At 38.1% G+C, this 12616-nt stretch overlaps 1 protein-coding gene across 3 annotated transcripts in view; it reads left to right on the top strand.

The window, feature by feature from the left end:
- Positions 1 to 12616, top strand: part of TLK2 (tousled like kinase 2) — a 102703-nt gene that overhangs the window by 70474 nt on the left and 19613 nt on the right. For all 3 annotated transcript variants that reach the window (XM_082678881.1, XM_082678880.1, XM_082678882.1), the window contains 5 exons: positions 331 to 483; positions 3961 to 4027; positions 5276 to 5373; positions 6980 to 7061; positions 10790 to 10881. In XM_082678881.1, the coding sequence (XP_082535007.1) occupies positions 331 to 483; positions 3961 to 4027; positions 5276 to 5373; positions 6980 to 7061; positions 10790 to 10881 (492 nt within the window). The remainder of the gene's footprint in view (positions 1 to 330; positions 484 to 3960; positions 4028 to 5275; positions 5374 to 6979; positions 7062 to 10789; positions 10882 to 12616) is intronic.

Here is a 12616-nt window from a genome sequence, read left to right as displayed (position 1 = left end):
CTGTTAAAAAGCAATCAGAACATTTTTCCTTTTGAGTTAGAAAATAAGGTCACAATAGAAATTTGATATTGTTTCTTCCTGCCCACTTTCCTACTCTGAGAATTACCATAATTAGTGTCTTAAAAGTACAGATTCATTCCGAAAAATAGTTCTATCACCAAATGTTTGGCTTTTCCAACCTGAAGTTAAAGTCAAATCTTTACTTAAAGGGGTTTATTTTTTCTGGAGTCTATCGAATATGCAGGTAACAAATATATTTATGTTTATTCCACAGCCATGTTCAAAAAATTTTGACCTTCTTCCTCTGTGCAACATCTTTTGTATCTCTAGGCAACAGGAAAGGATAAATTCACAGAGGGAAGAGATAGAAAGACAACGAAAAATGTTAGCAAAGCGGAAACCTCCTGCCATGGGACAGGCCCCTCCAGCAACCAATGAGCAGAAACAGCGGAAAAGCAAAACCAACGGAGCTGAGAATGAAACGTATGTTCTTTATTAATGTGAACTGAGATACCATATTCTCCCCTGAGATACAAACCTCCTATTGAGTGCCACTGGAAAAAGTGTTAGATTGTGGAGATTTCTAGAGCTTAAATTTTCTTTTTAGTTACATTAATGGATTTGCTCAACTCATATAAAAGCCATCTAAAATTGACTCATTTTCTTAGTCACGATCTTATATGAGGAGTTTCAGATGAGAGGGAGAAAAAATGTCATTTAACTTGATGTCATGATCTTTGGCCACTCTTATAACAAATGTGAAGTCATTAGGTATTCAAATGATATAATTGCTTACATGTGGTTCCAGGTTATGGTATGTTGGCTTCATCTTATGGAGAGTACCTGACTCTGTTTCAGACTGAAGAATGCACAACTAAAGAATGCTGTTTAGTAGTCTAAAGAACACTAGTTAACACTCACAAATTTAGGTGTAACCTAAGAAAAAATAGGTATTATTTTAGGAAAAGGACATTTTCCCAGTAAACCAAATCTTGACATTCCCAGTACTTTTTCCTGTTCTGGCAACCTAAGGAAAACACCAGTATCTTCAACTGCAGTGTAGTCATCTATTTCACTGCCAGTCAACAATTATTCCATAGCTACCATGAATACGAGGAGTAGAATATTCAGAGTACAAATGCCTTCTTTTTTCACTCCAGCCCCGTGTCAGATTTCCCTAATTGATTTTTGAATTCTTGACCACTAGAGAATCTTCCTCTAGGACAGGAGTTGGCAAGCTTTTTCTCTAATGGGCCAGATAATAAACACTTTAGGCTTTGCGCACTAGAGGGTCTCTGTTGCAGCTACTCAACTCTACTGTTACAGCTTGAAAGCAGCCATAGACAGTACATAAGTGAATGGATGTGGCTGTGTTCCAGTAAAACTTTATTTCTAGAAATAGACTGTGAGCTGAATGGCCCACAGGTTGTAGTTTGCCAACTAGGCAGGACTGTTAAACAGTTAGAATTGGTGCGGGAAGTAAAACCTGTATATTACTTACCTGTTTAAAATATTTCTTATGCATACCCTGAAGACATTTAAACTATCACCTCTGTCTTCAAGAGGCTTTCCAATTAAAAAGGAAAAAAAGATCTACAAATAATGGTGTAGAAAATCTCTACAGAATTGATGGTAGCCATGAAGTCATTTTCTGAATTGAATGTTTGAAATTTAAAATATATTTTTTCATAGAAACAGTCATTGGTATTGTAATCAGTATTTCCATTGTGGCTACATTAGTTTTTCAAGGGAAAAAGAAATTTTGTAAAGCTGTCACTGTGGGATTTAAAGATAGCTACAAATAAGAGATAATGATATTATGTAATTTATTGACTAATATGTCTTTTGCCATTAATGTTTTCATATTAGTTCACAAAAACATATTAACCCATAATCCACCTCAAGTATAATAATACTATATTACACCATTGTTAAAAGTTCATGACATCCCAGAAATGTATCTTTCTTCATTCCAGTGAGAAAGATGGCTTAACACCAGTCTTCACCCCATACATACCTGATATGTTGGGGGACCTTTTCTTTGACATTCATTTATTAAGTCTGTGTTAAATGCTTATTATATATTTGGCCCTGTTCTGGACTGGGGTACAGAGCTGAAAGATACAGCCCAGTCTTAGGAGCTCACAGTTTATTTAGGGGAAATGAACAGATGAATAAACTAATAATTACTTTAAGTGTTGTGATAAAGGTATACACATTGAATAAGTTTGGAAAACATCTTCACTTCACAAATATTTTAAAACTAGGTTCTAAGTAAAAAATATTTCCTTTCAAAAAGTCCAAGTAGGAGCCCAGATTCGAAGAATTCTTCAGGCGAATGTTGTACACGTTAATCTGATTATTGTCTTCTTTCATGACTCCTATATTTATTGTGTGGGGACTCTCCTTCCAGTGTTACTTGAAAATTACTTCATGCTAGTGCATAAAACCATTGGCTTAGGAGTAATAAAGTAGGCATAGGTTGTTTTTTTGCCATAGAATAATAATTAGAATTCAGTCTAGGCCAGTAGTGTGTCAGTAAGCAGTTGCCATCTGGAGTCCTGTGTAAACTCCAAGCTGGAAGGCCTTTGGTCTAGCCTTTAATAATTAGAGTATCTGTGACTTGGCTCGTTCCTTTGGCCAGAAGCCAAAAACGGTCCTCTGGAGTCTTGGAGTGGGTTACATTGTCCTTTCCTGGTATTGAACCTATTTCAGGCAGAGAGAACTTTAAGCTCTGATTTTCCATTCCTCCCTTTTTTACTGGTGTGATATGGAGTAATAGATGTAAGTTTTTCTGCAGCTGTGAAATGATAGGTGTAACAGCCCTAAATGGGTGTATTTTTTCTTGCTCTTTTTTTTTTTTTTTTTGGTACGCGGGCCTCTCACTGTTTTGGCCTCTCCCGTTGCGGAGCACAGGCTCCGGACGCGCAGGCTCAGCAGCCATGGTTCACGGCCCAGCCGCTCTGTGGCATGTGGGATCTTCCCGGACCGGGGCATGAACCCGCGTCCCCTGCATCGTCAGGCGGACTCTCAACCACTGCGCCACCAGGGAAGCCCTTTTCTTGCTCTTTTTATCTTCTTTTAGTCAGACCTCAGAGACACTATTTTGTAGCCCTTCCTGGTTGATAGGATAGCTGTTTCTTCTTTCTCCTGCTATTTAGAATATATCTAAACAGTGACACCTCAAACTTTGAAGTATATGTGTGTGCTTCTAGAATGTGAAGAGAGTGAAGATGGAGGAGTAAGATATCACTTCTTACATGCTCATTCTTGAGATATGAGGATGAGATCAGGGTAGGTGGAACATGAAATGAGTGATTACCCATCAAGTAAGCCCTTTGAGAACTGTGTTAAATAGCATTTTACAAATTATAGATTCCTTTCATATTCTCATTTTAATAGTCACAACAGCTTTTTTAGATAGGTATCATTACTTGCTGCGTTTTTAGGAAATTGAGGTTAAAGTTGCTTGCCCAAGTTCACATGGCCCGAGTTGTGCTTTGAACCCTAGTCCTGAGACTCCAGATCCTGGACTCTGTCCTCTAGGTTCTTCTCCTTGTATCAAAGTCCAAGAGTTACCAAAAATAATCAAATATGTTGGCTTATTAACATCCCCTTTATAAAAACTTTTAGACATATAATTTGGCTACCTCTCCTAATGGATTTTCATCTGAGTATGGTATGGAACAAAACTCATTTCATAAGTAACGTGAAAATTTAGCTCATTTATTTTTCTCATTTTTTTAATAAATTAGACTTCTGGCTTTGAAGTCCTTCCTTCACATCACATCTGATAAATCACAGAAGTTTTCTCTTGTCAAAGGACTGCAAGATAATCTATCTTTTGGTCATTTTAACTAAGAGACTTAACATACGGTATAGCAAGCTTTGGCCTTTCTCTTTAAATAGGCACACTGTGATTTCAAACAATTTCCTGAAATTTTTATCATTATTTTCCAGGTTAACATTAGCAGAATACCATGAACAAGAAGAAATCTTCAAACTCAGATTAGGTCATCTTAAAAAGGTAAGTGTAATGAGAAAACCTGTCTGGAGAAATGCAATTTTTAGTTTACATTTGGTGTTGAAGCTCTTTGGTCATTTGGGCAAATTAATAGCTTTACATACCTGTGGAAATCTTCAGTAGTTGCTCTGTCACACCTGTATTCTAATGGTGGAGTTCATATCTTTCAAGTTGCAAGTCAACTCCAGCCACCCGGTGAGAGTGCCTTTTCCATCAATGATGTACGAGTACTTAATTCTGTATACCTCATTCGGCTCCACAAGTGATTATGTTTTTAGTAAAAATTAAATATAAAATAAGAGCAGATGGTTCTAAAATTGATATTTAAATTATTGTGATGTTTTAAATCACATAGCAGCTCTTATCTCTTGCTAAACTGGCTAAGAAGAGAAGGTCTTGCACCAACCATATTGAAACACAAAGGCAGCTACACAGAATTTGTTATTGAGTGTTCATGGAGGTATCTTAGATGTAGGTCACTCATCTCTTAAATTCAGCAGCCTGTGGGCTTCCCTGGTGGCGCAGTGGTTGAGGGTCCGCCTGCCGATGCAGGGGACACGGGTTCGTGCCCCGGTCTGGGAGGATCCCACATGCCGCGGAGCGGCTGGGCCCGTGAGCCATGGCCGCTGGGCCTGCGCGTCCAGAGCCCGTGCTCCGCAACGGGAGAGGCCACAGCAGTGAGAGGCCCGCGTACCGCAAAAAAAAAAAAAATTCAGCAGCCTGTACTTTTTGGTGGATGCTGCTTATTCTGAAGATGATAAGTAAGTGTCTAATAAATTGCTGTTGGTGTGTGTTTGTCGTCTCCTCCCCTTTCTCAGATCCTGTTAAATCGGTGGAACTTAAGGCACCAAGTATAATCCCTCCTTACAGAACAGAACCAGATAGAGAACGTGATTTTTGTTTTTTAAAAAAGAGGAAAAAACTGATTGCATGCCTTATATGTATACACACAAAATATTTCTGGAAACTTACACAAGAAACTTAACAGTGATTATATCTGGGGAGTGGGCATGGCTGGAGGTGGACAGAAGACTTTCACTTTTCCTGCTGTACTTCTATGATTTCAATTTTATTTACTGTTTTGCTGTGGGCTCGTTTTTATGATTAAAATTCTAGTTCTTAAAAACATCTTTTTCAAAGTAAAACTTCTTAGCTTTTCATAAGAGAAATGTCTGCTTTTGTTTTTGAAATGAGATTCCGAAACGGTAAACTTTCCTGTGTTCTGAGCTGTTTCTTTCTTTTTCACTTTAGGAGGAAGCAGAGATCCAGGCAGAGCTGGAAAGGCTAGAAAGGGTTAGAAATCTACATATCAGGGAACTAAAAAGGATACATAATGAAGATAATTCACAGTAAGCAACTTGGGAGTATGTTGGGTTGGAGATTGCTGAGCACTTTCTGACATGAATGGTCTAGAATGATATTTTTGCTTAATGTAAATTTGGTAAACCATTCCACTGTGTATTTAGCTCTGTTGTGGGTGTAATACAGTTTTATGAATAAAATTTTGATTTGCGTTAGTTTAAATACATATAAATATATTAGGTTTATATATTAAGTATACATCTATACATATATTATAGCATTTTTACACAAGTAGAGGTCACTAAAACAATACAACTTTGTAGTCGCAAATGGTTTAGATACACTGTGTATTCAGATTTACCCTCAGAGCCTTACTAAAGGGAAACATGGGATGGCAGTGTGGTGTTGTGGAAAGATTACTGGGTTGAGATGACATTCGGTTTCTGAATTACCTTTATGGGCCATTTAAGTGTTGAGATTTTTAAGAAAGACTCTCTTAAGTTCAGCACATTAATTATAGATAAATGCCCATCTTTGTTTGTAAGTCATTTAAGGAGCTGAAACTGTGAAAAGTAGATTGCAAGTGGGAAATGGCTTCTAACCATAATCCTTTCTTTTCCCACATTTTTCTGACTCTAAAACATGGGGGTTTGGGCATGGCTACAGCTTGTGTATTTTTGTTTGACCAGAGTGAGCCATGGACTTTGCTTTCTGTAAAGTGGCAAGCAACAGCAGCTACCATTACTGCACACTCTCTGTGTCAGGCAGAGCGCTAAGTGTTCCTGTGTTCTATCACTTAACTGTCACAATAGCCTAATGAGGTAGGTCATCTTCAATACATAGATCTGGAAACGGGCTTAGACAAATTAAGTTAACTTGTCCAGGGACTAGTGTGACCAAACAAAGAGTTGAAATGTGGATCTGACTCCACAGCTAACTCCCATGCAGTAATACCACCTCTCTCCACAGGCATGCCACTGTCTCAAAATCAAAATAAAGTAATTTCAGGAATATTAGTGGGGCTGATGAGGAACTAGGTAGAAATAATCGAAAAGTTATTTTTGCCAGAGTCTCTCATTTCTTTGTCTCATTGTTAGAAGTGGAATCCTATATGGGGAAAACAGTTATATCATGAAGACTTAAAGAGAGAAAATGAATGCACGTAGAACATGTGACTCACTTTATAATGAAATCTGTCTTAAAGGCCGTGTAAACTATCTTGGAATTTTATTGTATGTAGTTGTGGAATGGTGGGAACGAGTGGTTCTTGAATGGTTTGGAGGACCCGAGTAGCACAGTTTGAAAATCCCTGATCTAGTGTTATCTCCTCCCCGCTCCCGCCCTCCACCTTTACAGCAGGGCAGAAAGGGAGGGAAGTCAACAAAGGTCACTAGTCTAATTGTGGCTGTGCTGAGACTGGCACCTGTGTCTCATGACTCCACAGCTAATGCTGTTCATTGTAATTATGCTGTCTCTTTGAACTATAGAACTTATTTTAGGCTCAGAATTAGCTATATTGTGATGATTGCCAAACTGTTGGCAGCATCTGTAATCATGTGTATAACATGTTAGATATTCTGGAAATTTTGCAAACATGGAAAATTGTGTAGTCCTTGACCTCAGGATGTTGTTATCTATCTGCTGTTTCCACAGATTTAAAGATCATCCAACGCTAAATGACAGATATTTGTTGTTACATCTTTTGGGTAGAGGAGGTTTCAGTGAAGTTTACAAGGTAAGTATGAGGAACTTCGTACAGGGACTGAGGGTTAAATTATTGGTTATTACAAACTTGGAGATCATTTAGAATAGTGATATAACTCTGGGTTGATATCTATTGGTTGAAATTCCAAAAACTTTTAAGAACCTGTATCTTTGGGAGAACTACTTCCAGTAAACTTGTTGACTAAAGCAGGATTCAATATTTTACCCTGTTTTCAAGTTTGAAAAGTAAATAATTACAGATTTTAAAAGAAAAAACAGGAAGGGAAAACAACACTCATTTCTGGATAATGGAATCTTTCTGCCTCATCTGTATTTGTTAGAGATGAGTGTTACTTTTATTCTCATAAGTTTTTGTTTTGTTTTTACAAAATGGATGTGTTAAAAAGTTAATTCTTTGAAAACCTGTTTTTTGCTTTTAAAATGTTCCCATCTTCTAAGTCAGAGTGTTTAGTAGCACTGGTGTTCTGAAGGATTGTCCTGGCTTCCAGTACTTCAGTCGGGCCAGCAAAGAACAGGCTACTAATACAAAGCCTCCAGTTGATTTTCCCTAGATGAGGAATTCGGCCTGTTTTAAATATACTTGTAGATACATAACATGTTCACCAGTCACAGCCTCCTTGAATTTCTCTAGATGTTTCTGGCACCTGGCTTTTAAATGCTGAATTGGTTTATTAAGTGGTCTTTACTGCATGACCCTGGTAATTCTCTCTTTTCTAAGGTGTAACCTTCACTGTTAATGATTTATATTATGCCCATATGAGTTTTTATATAGGAAATCTTTTGAGTAAAATAATTAGTTTTTATTTCAGATAAAAACTAGTTCTACTGTTTTCCCTTTTTTTAATGTTAATTTTTTCTTGTGATGATGTATACACAAAATTTGCCATTTTAACCATTTTTAAGTGTACAATTCAGTGGCATTAAGTACAATCACAATGTTGTGAAACATCATCACTTTCCATTTCCAGAACTATAAGCATATTTCTAGTGTACTGCTGGGTTTGATTTTCTAATATTCTGCTCGTATTTTTAATCTCTGATCGTAAGTGGGACTGGCTTATAGTTGTCTTCTATGTGCAAGCAGCATTGTCTAGCTTTGATGTCATAGTTATCCTAGAATGAGTTGTGAAATTACCCTTTTCCCATGTTCTGGAATGCTTTGCATTACATGTTGGCTACTTGAAAGTTTGTTAGAGCTAAATCATAAAATCGCCTGGGTAGGTGTCATTTTAGAGGAAAACTATTTGACAACCTTTTCAATTCCTTCTACAAATATCGAGCTATTCAGATTTTTTCCCCCTCAAGTCAGTTTTGGTAATTCATTTTTTCTGAAAAATCATCCTATTTCATCTTGATTTAAAAATATCGTGCATACCTTAGTTATTTCTCTTCTCTTATGAAATGTTTATTTTTGTATCTCTTGACGGATAGGCCAGAGATTAGTCAATGTTTCTTTTTTCCTCTGGAGATTAACTTTTTATTTTTGTTGATCGGATCTACTATTTGATTTGTTGTCTATTTCATTAACTTCTGCTTTCAAACCTTCCTTCTTTCTTTCTGCTTTCTTTGTGTTCATTCTTGAGTCATATACTTAGTTTATTTTTTATTTTTGGTAACTTTTTTGATTGTGATAAAGAACACATAGCATAAAATTTACCAATTTAACATTTTTTAAGTGTATAGTTCAGTAGTAGTAGGTATATTCATGTTGTTGTGAAACAGATCTCCAGAACTTTTTCATCTTGCAGAACTGAAGTTCTACCCACTAATCAACAGCTCTCCTTTTCCTTCTCTCCCCAGCCGCTGGTAGCCACGATTCTGCTTTCTGTTTTTATTAATTTGATTACTTTTAGTTAACTCATACGAGTGGACTCACACAGTGTCTGTCTTTTTGTGACTGGTTTATTTCACTTAGCATAATGTTCTCAAAGTTCATCCATGTTGAAGCATGTGACAAGATTTTCTTCTTTTTAAGGCTGAATAACCCTCAGTTGTATGTATATACTTCATTTTCTTTATCCATTCATCTGTCAGTGGACATTTGGGTTGCTTCCTCCTCTGGTCTGTTGTGAATAGTGCTGCTTTGAACATGCATATGCAAATATCTCTTTGAGACCCTGCTTTCAGTTCTTTTGGCTATATTCCCAGAAGTGGGACTATTCCGTTTTTAAAATCATCAAAATTGGTTCTTGGGGCTTCCCAGTTACTTGTTAGTGATTTCTTCATATTTTTTCCTAATGTATCCTTCAAACATTTTAACACTTCTGAAATCTGAATGCCTCTGACAATGATGTGTTCATTAATGTAGTTATTCTTTTGCTGTTCTCCGCTCTCCAGAAGCCCTTCTTAGATTAGTGGTGGATCACAGTGCCTTGGATTCAGAAATAGGGTTTGGTAATTGGAGAAAATGACACTTGTAGTTCATTAGTGCTCTTACAAATTAGGTGGTATTTAATCTGGCTTTTAATAGCTTGAAATGATTCTCTTATGGCCATGATGGATACATGCATACAGGTGGACTTCATTCAGACTCTGTAAGAAAAATAGAGTTCAAAAGTTTCCATTTCTGTGAAATAAGATATTCTGTTTGAATTGAATGGTTTTTATATTTAAAAAATACTGGTTTAAATTTGGTATAAATTAGAAGTTTCTTTTATAATCAGGCCTCTCTTGTATCCTGTGCTTTCTTAGAGGTAGCTTACATCTTTAAAAGGTCTGTAGAACGGTAATCACCGCTATTCATGGACTGTATATCCTGTGCCTGTTGCCTTCATCTGTTCAAACATTTGTGGAAACTGACAGATAGGTGGTAATAGTGTTGAAACTGGAGTAGTAAGTTTTTAATCTGAACTTTAAAACCTAGGAAGAACTATTCATTCTAAAAGAGTTCCTCAGTAAATTCTTTTGTATTGGGGAAATCTATTGTAAAATGCTACTTACTTTTTTTCAAATTGTGATTTACACCAGGCATCTTCGAAAATCTATCCGTTACCTTTTTTCACCCCATAATATAGCACTACCTAGCTGATGTGGAACTTGCCAGCAGTGGTGGTCTTTGGGGAAAGTATGTCCCTTTCTTTGGACAGTGCTGGAGAAGCGATTTGGTGTGACTAACTTCAGACATTGTTGCGATCCAAAATTGCTTTTTATTTATCCAGTATATAGGGGTGGGATTAAGTAAATTTAGCAAAGAGGTGTATCCTGGGGGTTTCTTTCTCAAGGAGGCAGATAGTCTATGTCCCTAGCATTTCAAAAGTGGCAGGACCTCTGAACCTAAAACTGCTCTAAAAATAAAGCCTATTAAAAAATCTTAAAAAAAAAAAAAAAGTGGCAGGACTTACTGTTGAAGAATGTCAGGTCCCAGTGTCAGCTGAGGGATGAGAGCCAGCTTAGGGAAGAAAGGTCCCAAATAGGGTAGGTGATGTCCAGAAAGAGAATTGTTTAGAAGTGACTGTTAAGGCATGGGCTGTCTTTCTGTTTGTGGTGTATGCTTGGTTTTATTTTCTGAACCCTTTGGTGCCAGTGCGTCTGGAGACTTCTAAATTATCTGATCACAAGTTTCAAGAAAGATGATTGCAACTCTGAAACAAGTGTATGTTGTGTTGTCCGCTGTTGTTGTTGTTTAATAATGCATTTTGGACTTTGAGTATGTTGGTCTGTTAAACAGAAGCTTCAAGTCAGTTGCCTGTAATTCTCGTTAGCATTATCCAGAATATAATTTATTCCTTTTCTTTATAGGCATTTGATCTAACAGAACAAAGATATGTAGCTGTGAAAATTCACCAGTTAAATAAAAACTGGAGAGATGAGAAAAAGGAGAATTACCACAAGTAAGTGATATTAGAGTGTCTGATTTTTCAAAATTTAGTAATAATAGCTGTAGTTTGAGCACTGTGTTAAGAGCTTTACATGCATTGTTGTTGTTGTTTCATTTAATCCTCATAACTGTCCTAGGAGAGTGAATAAATTTTCCATCTTACTGCTAAGGAAACTGATACTTAAAGAATTTGAGTAACAGTTAAGAAATGGCTGGGCTGGTATTTAAATCTAGACTTCCCTTAATCCAAAGCCAGTGGGTTTAACCATCCCCTTCCATTGAGCATCTAAAATTAGCTATAATAAACAAGTAAAGCCTCAGAAATTATTGTTGCTTGTCTGTAGAAACCAGATGTGAGAGTGTTCTTCAGTGGTCTGGGGACCCTGGGGAGCTCCGGGTGGGGCTTTGTCTGCTGCTTCAGTCACCTCGTCGTAAAGGAGACAATGTGGGGCGCCTGGTGTGCCTCGGTGGTACTTGTTTGACTTGTTCAGGCCCTCAGTGCTGAGCTCACCTTCCCCATCATAGTTTGCCCATCTCAGAGTTCTTGGTCTTCAGCGTCCAGCTCGCTGTGCTTTCCCCTCTTCAGAATGCCACTCACAGTGGCCCCCATCTGTGCCTGGGGTACGGGGTGAGAGGGTGGCTCTCTAGAATGAATAGTTATCACATGAGCGGGTGTGAATGTCTTTGTTCCACTGATGTCAGGCCTTGCCTGTCTCTCCTCTGAGCTTCAGAACATTGGAGTTCATGGTTCACTTGCTTTGGAGGCCATGCAGACTTAATTTGCTGTTAGGATCCCCACTGGGTTTAATATTGTTTCCTTGTTGTAGGTACAAATACTACATTAGACATGTCCTACCCCTGAAAGGAGGAAACAGCCCCTTTTGATGTAAAGCAGTCTACCTCCTTTCTATAAAAGCAGTTTTTTTTTTTTTTTCCTATAAATACTACTTTGGAGGGAAAAAGGCAGTGGACTTTAGCCAACTTTTAGTTAGCTTCTAAGTCTTAGTGGAAAAATAAAACATTTCTACATCATCAACCCATTCTTCAGGCATGGAGCAAGGCAACTCCTGCTCTATACCTACTGTTCATCCGGGACCTGGGAACTCTTGCTGTTCCATGCAGATTGGCAGTGGGTGCAGGGACGCATGAGGGGTGCCATGCACAGAGCACTCGGGGAGAGAAGGTTCCTGTGGCATTAAGAGAAGTGGGGCTTAGCAGAGGTAGGAAAGTGGATGATGTGTGCTCTGTGCATGGCACCCCTCATGCGTCCCTTATGTGAGAGGCAGCTGCAGTCCAGATGCTTCTGAGGAGCAGTTACATTATTATAAGTACATTCCAGGCATTTGACATGCAGGGACGAATAGCACGCGGCAGCGAATGCCAGGGAGCACTTGAGAGAAGGAAACCACATGTTATTCTGACCAGTTAGAAAAACGGTGAGAAATGTCCTTATTATATTGAGACTCAGAGTACCTAAGGGTATAGGAACAGTTCCTGCATCTCTTTCAAAATACCCTTCAGCTATCCTCGGAGCCTGTGCCGCAGCTTGTGTGCACTGCCCGTTCCAAACCAGCTGACTCTACGAGGGGACAACCTTGGTCAACCTTGAGGAAGTAGTTCCTGTGCAGAGACTTATACAGATTTTACCTAGTCTCAGTATCCAGCTTTCAGGCTGATCTTAAAGAGAACGCTGGTGTCGAATACTGTAGTGACTGCAGGTGGGGTTGTGCTCACTGTAGCCTTTTTTT

The sequence above is a fragment of the Grampus griseus genome (assembly GCF_964374135.1).
Source record: "Grampus griseus genome assembly, chromosome: 20".
NCBI classification, from domain to species: domain Eukaryota; kingdom Metazoa; phylum Chordata; class Mammalia; order Artiodactyla; family Delphinidae; genus Grampus; species Grampus griseus.
Note: the sequence above shows the minus strand (reverse complement) of the source record. Positions and strands in the feature narration are given on the sequence as shown.